Raw genomic sequence first — 13,440 nt, 5'->3', positions numbered from 1 at the left:
ATGCATTTTAGAAAGATATCTGGTCAAAATAATTAGAAGCAAAAAGTTTTAGCAGTATCGTGGTACAACTCATTGGCATAACCCTCGATTCATTATGAGGATTAGTCCCAAAATGTGCTAAGCAGTTAGGAAACAGTTCTTGGTTAAAAATTCACAGAAAAAAAAATTCATTCAAGTAAGTGAAAATTGTTAGTTTGTACAAACTTATAAACAAACTTGGCAAGTAGTTATATAAAAAAAAAAACAGAAAATTAACTTCAGTATCATCTGTTGTAAATTGCTGCTTTTGTTTTAGAAAAGGTATATAAGGTCACATGTGTATAAGGTCACATGACAAATTATGATTTTAAGCTATAAAAACAAATACCTTAGCCTTTTAAATCCACTTGCTTCCTGTAATAGGTAAGGCATGAAATCTAAACATATGCACAAAGTCCAAAATTTTCTTAAGAGAAATAGATAAGATGACTAAACTGGACTAAAATATAGGAAAACTCTTACAAAATGCCCAACTATGAATTTAATTTTATTACAAGTTCCATGAACTTTACCTAATGCTTGCTCCCATAGAAATAATTCTATCTAGATACTCGGTAAGAGATACCACTGGAAGAACACCGTCAGCTCATGCAGGAACAGTTAAATGTTTTGTTTTCCTTTGCACTAAATTTGGTTTCTTTATAAATTTTGTGTTTAAACTTTAATGTGTTTTCATATGTTCTTACCTGAAAGGAAAGCTGTTTTATCATAGGAAAGGCCAAAGGTGGTATTTTCCACACACTTACAAAGAGTCCTTTTATAACCATAAAAGAGGACAAAAAAGGGATGTAAAACTCATCTCCACTACTTCAAAAGAAAGTTTAAAATGGATTACCGAGGAAATTAGTCACTGATCTTCTGAAGGATGAAACTAGCTGCTCTAGGTAGGTTACAACTATTTTACATTGGATCAGCAGCTGTCACCCCACACTGAGATTCAAACACATAATAAATATAAAAAAGACAAGCTTATTTCATCCAACATTTTATAACTATAATTCCAATAATATCAAAGATATCATATTTAAAATTTTAAAGTCTTCTTGAATTTACATTGAAAATTAATTTCATAATTAGTTCTCCTAATTCAAGGGGAAGCTAAGAAAGTGACCAAAAGAATTTATTCTTAAAATCCAAATATACAAAAAGAGGACAAAGCCTTCAGTTTCAGAACAAATAACATCAGACCACAGCCTGAATCTAGGACACAAGACTGTACCCGCCAAACACAAGCCTAGGAAATGAATTCTTAAGGACTATCCAAAACCAAAGGAATTACAACAGGGAACCAGAGAGGTTAATCTGTAAATGACAACAACATCAGAACAATGAAAGAGGGAATAAACGGTGTAGGTACAGAACTTTCTAATAGAGAGGAAGGCAAAGCAATACCAAGTAATAATAGACTGGTTCAAACCTAGGAAGACATGGGTAAATTTCAAGGTAACCACAAAGAAAATTAATAAACCTACTCATCAAAATAAAGAAAAACAAAGTCTCAGTAAAAACAAAATCTACAAAAACAAAAGAAATGAAGAGAAAGAAAAGAACTCAGCACGGGAGAGTAAGAAGAACAAAGAAAATATCAGGACCACAAAAAAAAAAAAAAAGCACTATAAAATGACAGCAATAAACTCACACCTATCAATAATCACACTGAATATAAACGGCCTAAATGCACCCATCAAGAGACAGAAAGTGACAGAATGGATTAAAAAACAGGACCCATAAATATACTGTCTACAAGAGACTCACCTTAGAAATAAAGACATAAACTTATTAAAAGTCAAAGAATGAAATATATCCAGCAAACAGCTACCAAAAAAGAGCAGGGATGGCAATACTAATCTCAGATAAAATAGACTTTAAAACAAAATCCACCATAAAAGATAAAGAAGGGCACTATATAATGATTAAAGGGATGATCATCATGAAGACGTAACCATAATAAACATCTACACACCCAATGACAGGGCTCCAAAAGACATAAAACAAATGCTAGCAGCACTGCAAAGAGAAATTGGCAGTTTCACAATAATAGCATGAGACTACAATGCACCACTCTTTGTAAAGGATAGAACATCTAGAAAGAAAATCAACAAAGACACAGAAGAGCTAAAGCACACAATCAACCAACTTGACCATATATATATATATATATATATATATATATATATATATATATATATATATACTCTACCCAACAGCTGGCAAGTACATATTCTTTTACAACTCACATGGAACGTTCTCCAGAATAGACCACATCTTAGGCCACAGAACAACCCTTGACAAAATCCAAAATATTAAGATAATACAAAGTACCTTCTCTGACCACAATGCCATCAAGGTAGAAATTAGTAACAGGAAGAGCAGGGGAAAAAATCAATTACACGCAAACTGAGTAACACCCTGCTTAAAAACCACTGGGGTAATAGAAGAAATCGGAGATGGAATCAAAAAATTTCTACAGTAAAATGAGAATGAAAACACATCATACCAAAACCTGTGGGACACAGCAGAGGCAGTCCTCAGAGGTCAAGTTATAGCAATAGATGGCCACATCAAAAAAGAAGGGACAAAATCAAAGCATTAGCTACACAACTCGAACAAACAGAAAGAGACCAACAAAAAAAGCCCACAGCAACCAGATGCAAGGAAATAATAAAGATCAGAGCAGATATAAATGAAATAAAAAAAAAAAAATGAAACAGAGAATAGAAAAACAATAGAAAGGATCAACAAAACCAGAAGTTTATTCTTTGAAAGGATCAACAAAATTGACAAACCACTGGCCAAACTGACAAAAGAAAAACAGAAGAGAAGGCGAATAACCCAAATACGAAATGAAATGGGAGATACTGCAACAGACCCAACTGATACAAAAAGGATCATAACACAGTATTATGGAAAACTACACTCCAACAAATTTGAAAACCTAGTGGAAATGGGACATATTTCTAGAAACATACTACGTACTCAAACTACCATGAAATGATACTGAAAATCTGAACAGATCCATAACAAGAGAGGAGGCTGAAAAGGTAATTTAAAAACCCCCAACAACAACAAAAAAGCCCTGGCCCAGATGGCTTCACTGGAGAATTCTACCAAACATGCAGAAAAGATCTTATACCGGTACTACTCAAACTATTTCAGAACACAGAAAAGGAGGCTATACTTCCAAATTCATTCCATGAATTCAAAACCAGGCAAAGACAGCACATACACACATCATGAATATAGATGCAAAAATTCTTAACAAATTCTAGCCAGTAGAATTCAGCATCACATCAAAAAAATAATACACCACAATCAAGCAGGATTCATACCAGGTATGCAAGGATGGTTCAACATTAGAAAATCAATCAAGGTAATCCACCACATAAATAAAGAAAAGAATCACATGATCATCTCAATCAATACAGAAGAGGCACCTGACAAAGTCCAACACTCATTCCTGATAAAAACTCTCAACAAAATAGGTATACCCACTGCCATTGAGTTGATTCTGACTCACAGCAACACTACAGGACAGAGCAGAACTGCCCCATAGAGGTTCCAAGGAGCACCTGGTGGATTCGAACTGCCGATCTTTTGGTTAGCTGCCGTAGCTCCTAACCACTACACCACCAGGGTTTCCAAAATAGGTATAGAAGGAGAATTTCTCAAGATAATAAAGGGGATCTATGCAAAACTCTGTCCCTATAGGGTCGCTATGAGTCGGAATCGACTTGACGGCAGTGGGTTTTTTGGGTATGCAAAACCAACAGCCAACGTCACTCTTAATGGAAAAGGCTGAAACCATTCCCCTTCAGAACAGGAACAAGACAAGGATGCCCTTATCCCCACTCCTATTTAACACTGTGCTGGAAGTTCTAGCTAGAACAATAAGGCAAGAAAAAGAAATAAAGGGCATCCAAATTGGTAACAAAGAAGTTAAACTGTTCCTATTTGTGGATGATATGATACTATACATTGAAAACCCAAAAAACTCCACAAGAAAACTACTGTAACTAATAGGAAGATTCAGCAGACTAGCAGGATACAAGATAAACATACAAAAATCAGTTGGATTGCTATACACCAATAAAGAGAATGATGAAAAGGAAATTAGGAAAATAACACCATTTATAATAGCCCCTAAAAAAACAAAATACTTACGAATAAATCTAATCAGGGATATAAAAGTCCTATACAAAGAAAACTACAAAACACTACGGCAGGAAACCAAAAGAGATCTACATAAATGGAAAAACATACCATGCTCATGGATAGGTAGACTCAACATTGTGAAAATGACGATTCTACCCAAAGCAATTTACAAATACAATGCAATCCCAATCCAAATACCAACATTCTTTAAAGAGATGGAAAAACTAATCATTAACTTCATATGAAAAGGGAAGAACCCCCAGTAAGTTTAAGCACTGTTGAAGAAGAAGAATAAAGTCAGGAGACTCACACTACCTGACTTCAGAACCCTACTATGCAGCTACAGTAGTCAGAACAGCTTGGTACAGGTACAATGACAGATACATTGACCAATGCAAGGACTGAAAACCGAGATGTAAATCTATCCACCTACGGTTATCTGATCTTCGACAAGGGCCCAAAGTCCATCAAATGGGGAAAAGACAGTCTTTTTAAGAAACGGTGCTGGCAAAACTGGATGTCCATCTGCAAAAAAATGAAACAGAACCCATACCTCACACCATACACAAAACCTAATTCAAAATGGATCAAAGGCCTAAATATAGAGCCAATAACTATAAAGTTTATAGAAGAAAAAAAGTATGATCTATGCTAGAGGCCCTAATACATGGCATTAATAGGATACAAACCATAACCAACAACACACAAACTCCAGAAGATAAGCCAGATAAGTGGGATCTTCTAAAAATTAGAACACTGATGCTTATCAAAAGAGTTCACTGAAAGAGTAAAAAGAGAACCTACAGACTGCAAAAAAATTTTGGGCTATTACAAGTCAGACAAAGGTCTAATCTCTTAAAATCTACAGAAAAATCCAACACCTCTACAACAAAAAGACAAATAATTCAATTAAAAAATGAACAGACACTTCACCAAAGAAGACATTAAAATGGCCAACAGACACATGAGGAAATGCTCATGATCATTAGCCATTAGGGAAATGCAAATTAAAACCACAGTGAGATACCATCTCAGCCCAGCATTACTGGCATGAATTAAAAAAACAGGAAATAAATGTTGGAGAGGTTGCGGCGAGATCGAAACTTGTATGCATGGCTGGTGGGAATGCAAAATGATACAACCATTTTGGAAAATGATATGGTGCTTCCTTAGAAAGCTAGAAATAGAAATACCATATGATCCACAATCCCACTCCTAGGAATATATCCTGGAAAAATAAAAGTCATCACACGAATAGACATATGCACGTCCATATTCACTGCAACATTGTTCACAGTAGCAAAAAGACAGAAATAACCTAGATGCCCATCATCAGATGAATGGGTAAATAAACTGTGGTACATACACACAATGGGGTATTACACAACGATAAAGGATAAAGATGAATCTGGAAAGCATCTCATAACATGGATAAATCTGGAGGGCATTATGCTGAGTGAAATAATTCAATCACAAAAGGATAAATACTATATGAGACCACTACTGTAAAAACCCATGAAAAAGTTTACACATAAAAAGAAACAATCTTTGATGGTTATGAGGGAGGGGAGGAGTGGGGATAAAGAACACTAAACAGACAATAGATAATGTGGTAACTTTGGTGAAGGGTAAGACAGTATGCAATACTGAGGAAGTCAGCACAACTTGTACAAGGCAAGGTCATGGAAGCTCCACAGACACATCCAAACTCCCTGAGGGATGGAATTGCTGAGCTGAGGGCTGTGGGGACCATGGTCTCAGAGGAACATCTAGCTCGACTGGCATAACATGGTTTACAAAGAAAATGTTTTACAGTCTACTTTGCTGAGTAGAGTCTGGGGTCTGAAAAGCCTGTGAGCAGCCATCTAGGATACTCCACTGGTCTCATCCCTGTGGGAGCAAGGAAGAATGAAGAAAACTAAAGGTACAAGATTAGTCCAAAGGACTAATGGACCACATCCACCACAGCCTCCACCAGGCTGAATTCAGGACAGCTAAGTGGTGCCTGGCTAACACCACTGACTGCTCTGACAAAGACAGGGTCCCAGACAGAGCCGGAGAAAAATGTAGAATAAAATTCTAACTCACAAAAAAGGACCAGACTTACTGGCTTGACAGGGACTGGAGAAACCCTGAGAGTATGGCCCCTGGACACCGTTTGAGCTCAATAATGAAGTCACTCCTGAGGTTCACCCTTCATCCAAAGATTAGACAGGCCCATAAAACAAAACAAGACTAAAGGGGCACAACAGCCCAGAGACAAGGACCAGAAGGCACGAGGGGACAGGAAAGCTGGTAATAGGGAACCTAAGGTCAAAAAGGGAGAGTGTTAACATGTCGTGGGGTTGTTAACCATGTCATAAAACAGTATGTGTACTAACTGTTTAATGAGAAGTGAGTTTCTTCTGTAAACCTTCATCTAAAGTACAACAAAAAGAAAAAACAAAAAAAAGGACAAAGAATCAAAGGAGGAAATGATTGCTAGAGAGAAGAAATGTAAGAGCACAGCTGCCCAAATATTCAACCAGGGAATACTTGGGCATTTAAATTATGTACATATGTTTCAGTATGAAAAGGCTTGGCTCCCAAAAGAAGAAAAGACTTACAATAACACAAATGTTACATAGCCTTGTTTTAAGAAGAGCTTTTTTTCCTTTTTTCTTAATCTATAGGCAGTTTAAAAGATAAACTGCTTTAATTATAGGTTCAAAAGTCTTTAAGCTTCTAGTTTCAAAATACCTTTGTTTTACCTATGCAATAGGTTTGCAAGATTTCAACTGATGTCATTTGAAAGTATCATAATGTGGTTTCTGAAGACACTGACAATGCCCACAGAGCACATTTTCTTTCGATGTATAATACTCTTACCGTCATGGTTAGGTTCCAAAAAAATTCCAGGTCATCATGTGAAAATAGGCATTATGCAAAAATGGAGGATGACCACATCAGACCAAAAAAGAGGATGACTACAGTATTACATAACTGCCAAATTACATCATTATATAACTGCCAAACCACTGGGAATCGTGGTGTAGCCAAGTTGACACATAACCTTAACCGTCACAGCCAGCATTACTCTCACCTGGCACCTTGGTGTTCTTTAAGCCAGACATACGTTGTTAATGCACAAAATAGTCGAATAGTAGATTTTTTACTACTGTTGCACACGAGGAATGTCAGATAATGAAATAGGTGGTAAGTGAGCAGTAGGTGTGCTACTTCTGTTTACACACTCCCTTTGTGGTTATTAGTTGCCATCAATGTATGCCAGAATTGCTCTGTAGGGTTTTCAAGGCTGTGATCTCTCAGAACAATATTGCCAGGTCTGTCTTCCTAGGTGCCTCTGGATGGGTTCGAACTGCCAACCTTTTGGCTAGTAGTCAAGCACTTAACCATTTGTGCCATCCAGGGACTCTTCTCTTTTGGTTATCCTTTAATTTATCTGTTCTTCACAATTCGCCAGAGTGATCTTCTCAAAATATAAATTTAATCCTGCTCACTTCCTTCCTACTTCCCCCCAAACTAGTCCCACTACCAAAATTTTACAAGTCCAGTGGTTATTACTCTTAGAATGATTAGCAACATGGCCTCATCTTCTATCTTGCTCCCCCTAATCCTCAGTACTTCAGCTCTTCAGCTTGTCCTCAACCAGCTGTTTGCTTGCTCTTACTACTTCCTGTACAGAGAATGCTCCTTTCCCCTCTCCCCCAGTTTAATGCCTCAGTCCTCATTTTGAACATCAATTTTTCAAGGAACTAATTATTCATAATCTTCCAAAACTTAGGTAAATTCTTACAGCGTTATAGATACATGCTTTGTCAGCACTCATCATCACAGTTGTAATTTTGTATCTAAATGTGTGATTAACGTCCCCCCAGCCAAAAGTCCCCCCAGTAGAATGTACGCCTCCATAAGACTAGGACCCACTCATAACAGTATTTACACACCTGGCACAATGCAGGCATGTACTAAGTGCTCAGTAAATACTTGGAAAATAAATATACGAATAAATGAAGACAGATGCAACTACAATCACCTCCAGTGCCTAAGTCACATAAAGAATTCATTGCTTTTTCAAGGCATTTTACAGTGTTAAATTACAAACTGCCATGAAAATTATGAACTTAAAGTATGCTTTTTTCACTTAATTGTAACGAGTACAAAGAACTCAGCACACGGAATACATATCCAGACAAACACACATCCTAATTTTACATAAAAAGAAATCAACATTTAAATTAAATTGCTGGGAGAAAACAAAAAATAATATTTCGTTTCAAGTACAGAACATAATAAAGTGAATCAAGCCAAAAAAGCCACTGCTGTCGAGTCGATTCTGACTCACAGTGACCCTACAACGACAGAGTGGGACTGCCCCCCAGGGTTTCCATGGCTGCAAATCCTTACAGAAGCAGACTGCCACGTCTTGCTCCCACAGAGCCGCTGGTGGGTTCAAACCGCCAACATTTGGGTTAGCAGCCAAACACTGCACCACCAAGGCTCCTTTGAAGTGGACAGACTCACCAAAAACAGACTCGCCAAAACTCAAAAATAAAAAATAAAAAACAAAAGCAAACTGACAACCCAAATTACTTGCTCAGATATGGAAACATCAAATATAGAATGACCAAATAATGGTTCGTCATGTGATTTCAAGAATAGCCAAAATTTCCAAAATTTTCTATATGGTAAACTCTGCAGAAATACTATTTTATTTAGTGTTTAAATCAAATTGGACTCAACAAATGTTTTAAATATTCTCTCTCTCATTTACAATTTAAGTGATCTTCTGGCTTTACATTCCTTCATCACATAGGGAAATTTTTTTAACTTATGACTCTTTCTAAAAATAATATCCTCAAACAATCCAAATTCAATTGTCTTAAAATACATTAAAAAGAAAAGTACCTAGACATTTAAGAATCTTAAGACTGAGTCATAAAAACAAATTTTTTTAGAGATTTAAATGTCACTGGAACCCAAGTGAGAGAAATTAGTGTAAAACCTTCATTCATTCAACTAATGAATCACCTATACTGTGCCAGACTACATACCAGATCCTGGGAATACAAAGCTAAGTATCAAAAAATAAAATAAAAAGTAAAAAACAGTATAAAATACACGTTCTAAAAGAGAGATAAGATATTTGGTATACATGATATTTGACTATTTATAATAGTTTAAAAATAAAAAATCTTACTATAAAATCCTTACAATCACCTCACGTGTGTGTGCATTCTCCTGTCATGACTATCAGTAGCTTCAGGAATGTCCTGAAATGAGGGTACATTTAAAACCCTTGTTTGACTTACATGGCATACACTGAGTTTATGTTTTGTAAGGCCTACAGCTGCTATGGAAGGGGTTTTTCTGTTTCTCTTGTATGTACTCCATGTCTGTACTCTGACATTTCATCGCACAAGGCTGGGATTTGTGGATAAGGCAATGAAAGATACAGTCCTCCCATGAGAAGGCTCACTGCCTACTATGAGGTATGTGAAAAACAGTGTGGGAAGTAGAAAGTATGTGTTGTATGATAAATGCAACAGGAGAATGGACTAAGTGCTACGGGAACAAGGACAAATACCAGGACAGGTAAGTAAGGAGTGTCTGTTTCACAGAAAGGCAGGTATAATTCACTCCCACGACACTGTCACCATATCTAACGTATTCAGATGCTTGAATAAAAAATGTCTGCAAATTCACATAACTCAACTGACACTGCTGCCATTATTCAATTGATATTACCTTTCTGTGAAATCTTTCCTGCTATTTTGACAACAAAAATCACTTCTTAAATACCAACCATAATATTTAAGATTCAAAATGTTTTCACCTTATTGTCTTCTATTTTTAAATTTATATTTTTATGTAATTTATTAGTTTTCCTGAAACTAAAGAATAGGGTTACACTGCAGATAATAAAAATTGGCTTGACAACGCATTTTTGTGTGTAAATTGGAATTTTTTTTCTGGAAATTTATAACACTTGAAACAAAATTAGTCAAACAATCATATCCTCACTCAAGAAGTTATTCAGTTTCTGTAGTTCAAACGCTGCTTTTAACTTCTTCCTTCTCCCTACTTTAACAGAGAGACAGCAAGAGCTTTTAGACTGACTCTAACATATCAGTCAGTGTAAAGGTTTTAGATTGGTACACTATAATTTTCCCTGTTTAAATGTTATTATTTAGCTAGACTTTTGCCAGCACAATAAAAATACAGTAATAAATAATATATTTGGGAAAAAACAAAAACAAAACATTGCTGTCAAGTCGATTCTGACTCATAGCAACCCTATGGGACAGAGTAGAACTGGCTCATAGGGTTTCCAAAGAGTGGCTAGCGGGTTTAAACTGTGACCTTCTGATTAGCAACCGGGCTCTTAATCACTGCACTACCAAAAACCAAACCAAACCCAGTGCCGTCGAGTCAATTCCAACTGCACTACCAGGGCCCCACAAATAACATATCAGGTCCACAAAATTTAGCACTGTCAGCTCAGTCTTTGGAACATCTTATACAATTCACACCTCCTACAGAAACAAATACACTTACATTAACAATTACATGCTAAAAAGCTCATGGAGTAATCAGTAAAGTATGTAAGAATCAAGGAACTTCAAATAATACAATTATATATTTTGCCCCTTCAGCCTAACATCTAGCAACTATATCTACGCATATCAGAGATACTAAAGTTTGTTGAGTAATGACAACAATGATAATGATGATGACAACAGCTAAGATTTACTGAACACTTAACTTGTATTAGGCACTTGTCTGATAACTATTACCAATCTCTATTTTAAAGAAGGGAGAAGTTCTTGTGGCACAGTGGTTAAGAGCTTGGCTGCTAACCAAAAGGTCAGCAGTTTGAGTTCACCAGCTGCTCCTTGGAAACCCTATGGGGCAGTTCTACTCTGTTCTATAAGGGTCACTATGAGTCAGAATCGACTCGATGGCAATGGGTTTTCTGGGTTTTTTAGAGGCTGGGAGATGTTAGGAAGTGGCAAGGCTGAGATTCAAACTAAAGCTGTCAGACTTCAAAGCTCTTAACCGCTGAAATGAGAAAAAAGAACCACTGTAGGTAAAGGCTGGGCTTTAGAAATGGCTTTGCTGTACGAATTTTAAAATAAACATATTCAAATGCATTCCATCTATTTTAATCATGTATATACTAAAATTGTGGGAAATATCCCACATTAAAAAAGCACTGACTTCAGTATCATTGAATTATTAGTAAATTCTAAAATGTTTATCTAGGTGTTATACAAGCAGTCCCCGGGTTAAGAACGAGATCCATTCCTGGAGTGTGCCTTTCAGAATTTTTAGGTAAGTCAGAACAGGAGTATACAGTTCTTATTTAGCCTTACTTTAGTGGTGGAGAGATTTATTTAGTAAGCAAATTCTTACTGTTTGCCTACCAGGCATTTAAGTGCTGTAGGGAGCCCTGGCGGCACAGTGGTTAAGTGCTCAGCTGCTGATTGAAAGGTCGGCAGTTCAAACCCATCAGCCGTTCCACAGGAGAAAGATTTGCCATCTGCTTCGGTAAAGGTTACAGGCTTGGAAACCCTACAGGACAGTTCTACTCTGTCCTATAGGGTTGTTGTAAGTAGGAATCAACTTGATGGAAGTGGGCTTTTAGGTTTTAGTGCAAAAAAAGGCTTGAAGCCTTTTCAATGATTTAAAAGCTGCACATGCAGAAAGTGAAGGTGATTGTGAAGAACTTGTGAGTAGGAGTTGGTTCAATCACTTCAAAGTGAAGGCAAATTTACATAATATTAAAGGGCAAGTACCAGTTACCTGTAAGTTGGACATTCCTAACCTGGGGACTGCCTATAGTGAAAATATTTTTTATCATGTAAATTGGATTTTTAGCTTCTCTAGGAAAAAAGCAACCCAAACCATTTATAATCAATTATTTTTACCATAACTCAAAAGATTTCTGAATAAAATCAAAAGCCAAAGCTCTCAAGTCGGAAAAGGTAAAGAAACTGTAAGTAAACCATAACAGAGATTGGTATTGAAATGATCCCAGAATTAGAAGAGTGTAACAATATGTCATTTAATATTAATTTTTTAGATTTTGGAATAATCCACGTGTTAGTGGGAATAAAGCGAAGTTTGCAAACAGACCAAAACTAAATATAGATTTATATTACTTGTTTGCCTGTTGTCATGCTAAAAAAGAAAATCTGCTATGAGCATACCTTGGCAAAAAATACGGTGAGGTGAGTTTCACTGCCGACAATCCAAATAGGGTACTTTGGAGATTTCAAGTAAGAACCAACCTGGAACAAATGTAGCAAAATGAAACAAATGATAAATTTATACTGCCTGTTAAATATTTGTCCACAAATATTTGAAACACAACTCAAGTGTCAAATTCATATTAAAATGGAATACTGTATTGTGGACAAGCATGTTGACCTGCGTATTTCATTCTCTTTCCTTCTCCTACAGGGCCTGACCCACAGAAGTCAAATGCTGAATGTAAAAATGGATGTTATGAAGACTGTCAGTGCTAAGCTTGTATTGCGTCTTTACACCAGCACAACAATAATGCAGATTTAACACAGTTAGAAACAATTAGGTTACTCCTAAAAATCATTCTCACATTTTGTTAATGTTCTTAGATAGAATGGCCACTTCTAGAGTTTCAGCATGGTATCTCAATCCTAAAACTTTAAACCTAGAAATAGTTACTTTACAAGGAAAATAATTATAAAGCAAATGAGTAAATTTATTTAAAAAATGAATAAAGGGGAGAAGCCTTAAGAACTTTCCTGTCCTCAAGGCATCTAGGGAAATACAATAATCTCTCTTAAAGCAAATACATAATTCAAAACATTTAAGAGTATAAAAGAATTCTGTCACATAATCCTTCTTGGTAGAAGGTAAAGTCAAGGTTTTACAATACAAACAGTCTCTTTAAAATACATAAAAAGCTCTACGTACAGCCTGATTTCTTGGATATATACTTAATCTATAAACACTACAGTACCAAAAACTTCAGAACATTATTTTGAGTGTGTGACAGAAAAAAAAAAGTTTAATACACAACACATAAAACAGGTTTGTGAAATCCAATCAAGTCCACACCAATCAATTTCACACTGTTATTAGGACAGACACCTTAACTTAAAAACAACTAAACTTATTAATCAAATGTACTGAATTTTCTTTATTTCATATAGATTGCTTATAATCGGTAAATTGCACGTCTTTACCACAGCAGACAGGGCC

The 13,440-nt window shown here is 36.1% G+C and overlaps 1 protein-coding gene across 3 annotated transcripts in view; it reads right to left on the bottom strand.

The window, feature by feature from the left end:
• MINDY3 (MINDY lysine 48 deubiquitinase 3) overlaps positions 1–13,440 on the bottom strand; it is a 104,870-nt gene that overhangs the window by 35,355 nt on the left and 56,075 nt on the right. For all 3 annotated transcript variants that reach the window (XR_007517077.1, XM_049881928.1, XM_049881929.1), the window contains one exon: positions 12,405–12,485. Coding sequence is in view for 2 of the 3 variants with exons in the window: in XM_049881928.1 (XP_049737885.1) it covers positions 12,405–12,485 (81 nt within the window). In the remaining variant the exon portion in view is untranslated. The remainder of the gene's footprint in view (positions 1–12,404; positions 12,486–13,440) is intronic.

Source organism: Elephas maximus, chromosome 4 (genome assembly GCF_024166365.1).
Source record: "Elephas maximus indicus isolate mEleMax1 chromosome 4, mEleMax1 primary haplotype, whole genome shotgun sequence".
Classification (NCBI taxonomy): Eukaryota; Metazoa; Chordata; class Mammalia; order Proboscidea; family Elephantidae; genus Elephas; species Elephas maximus.
The sequence above is the reverse complement of the archived record's forward strand: the minus strand, read 5'-3'. Positions and strand labels throughout refer to the sequence as shown.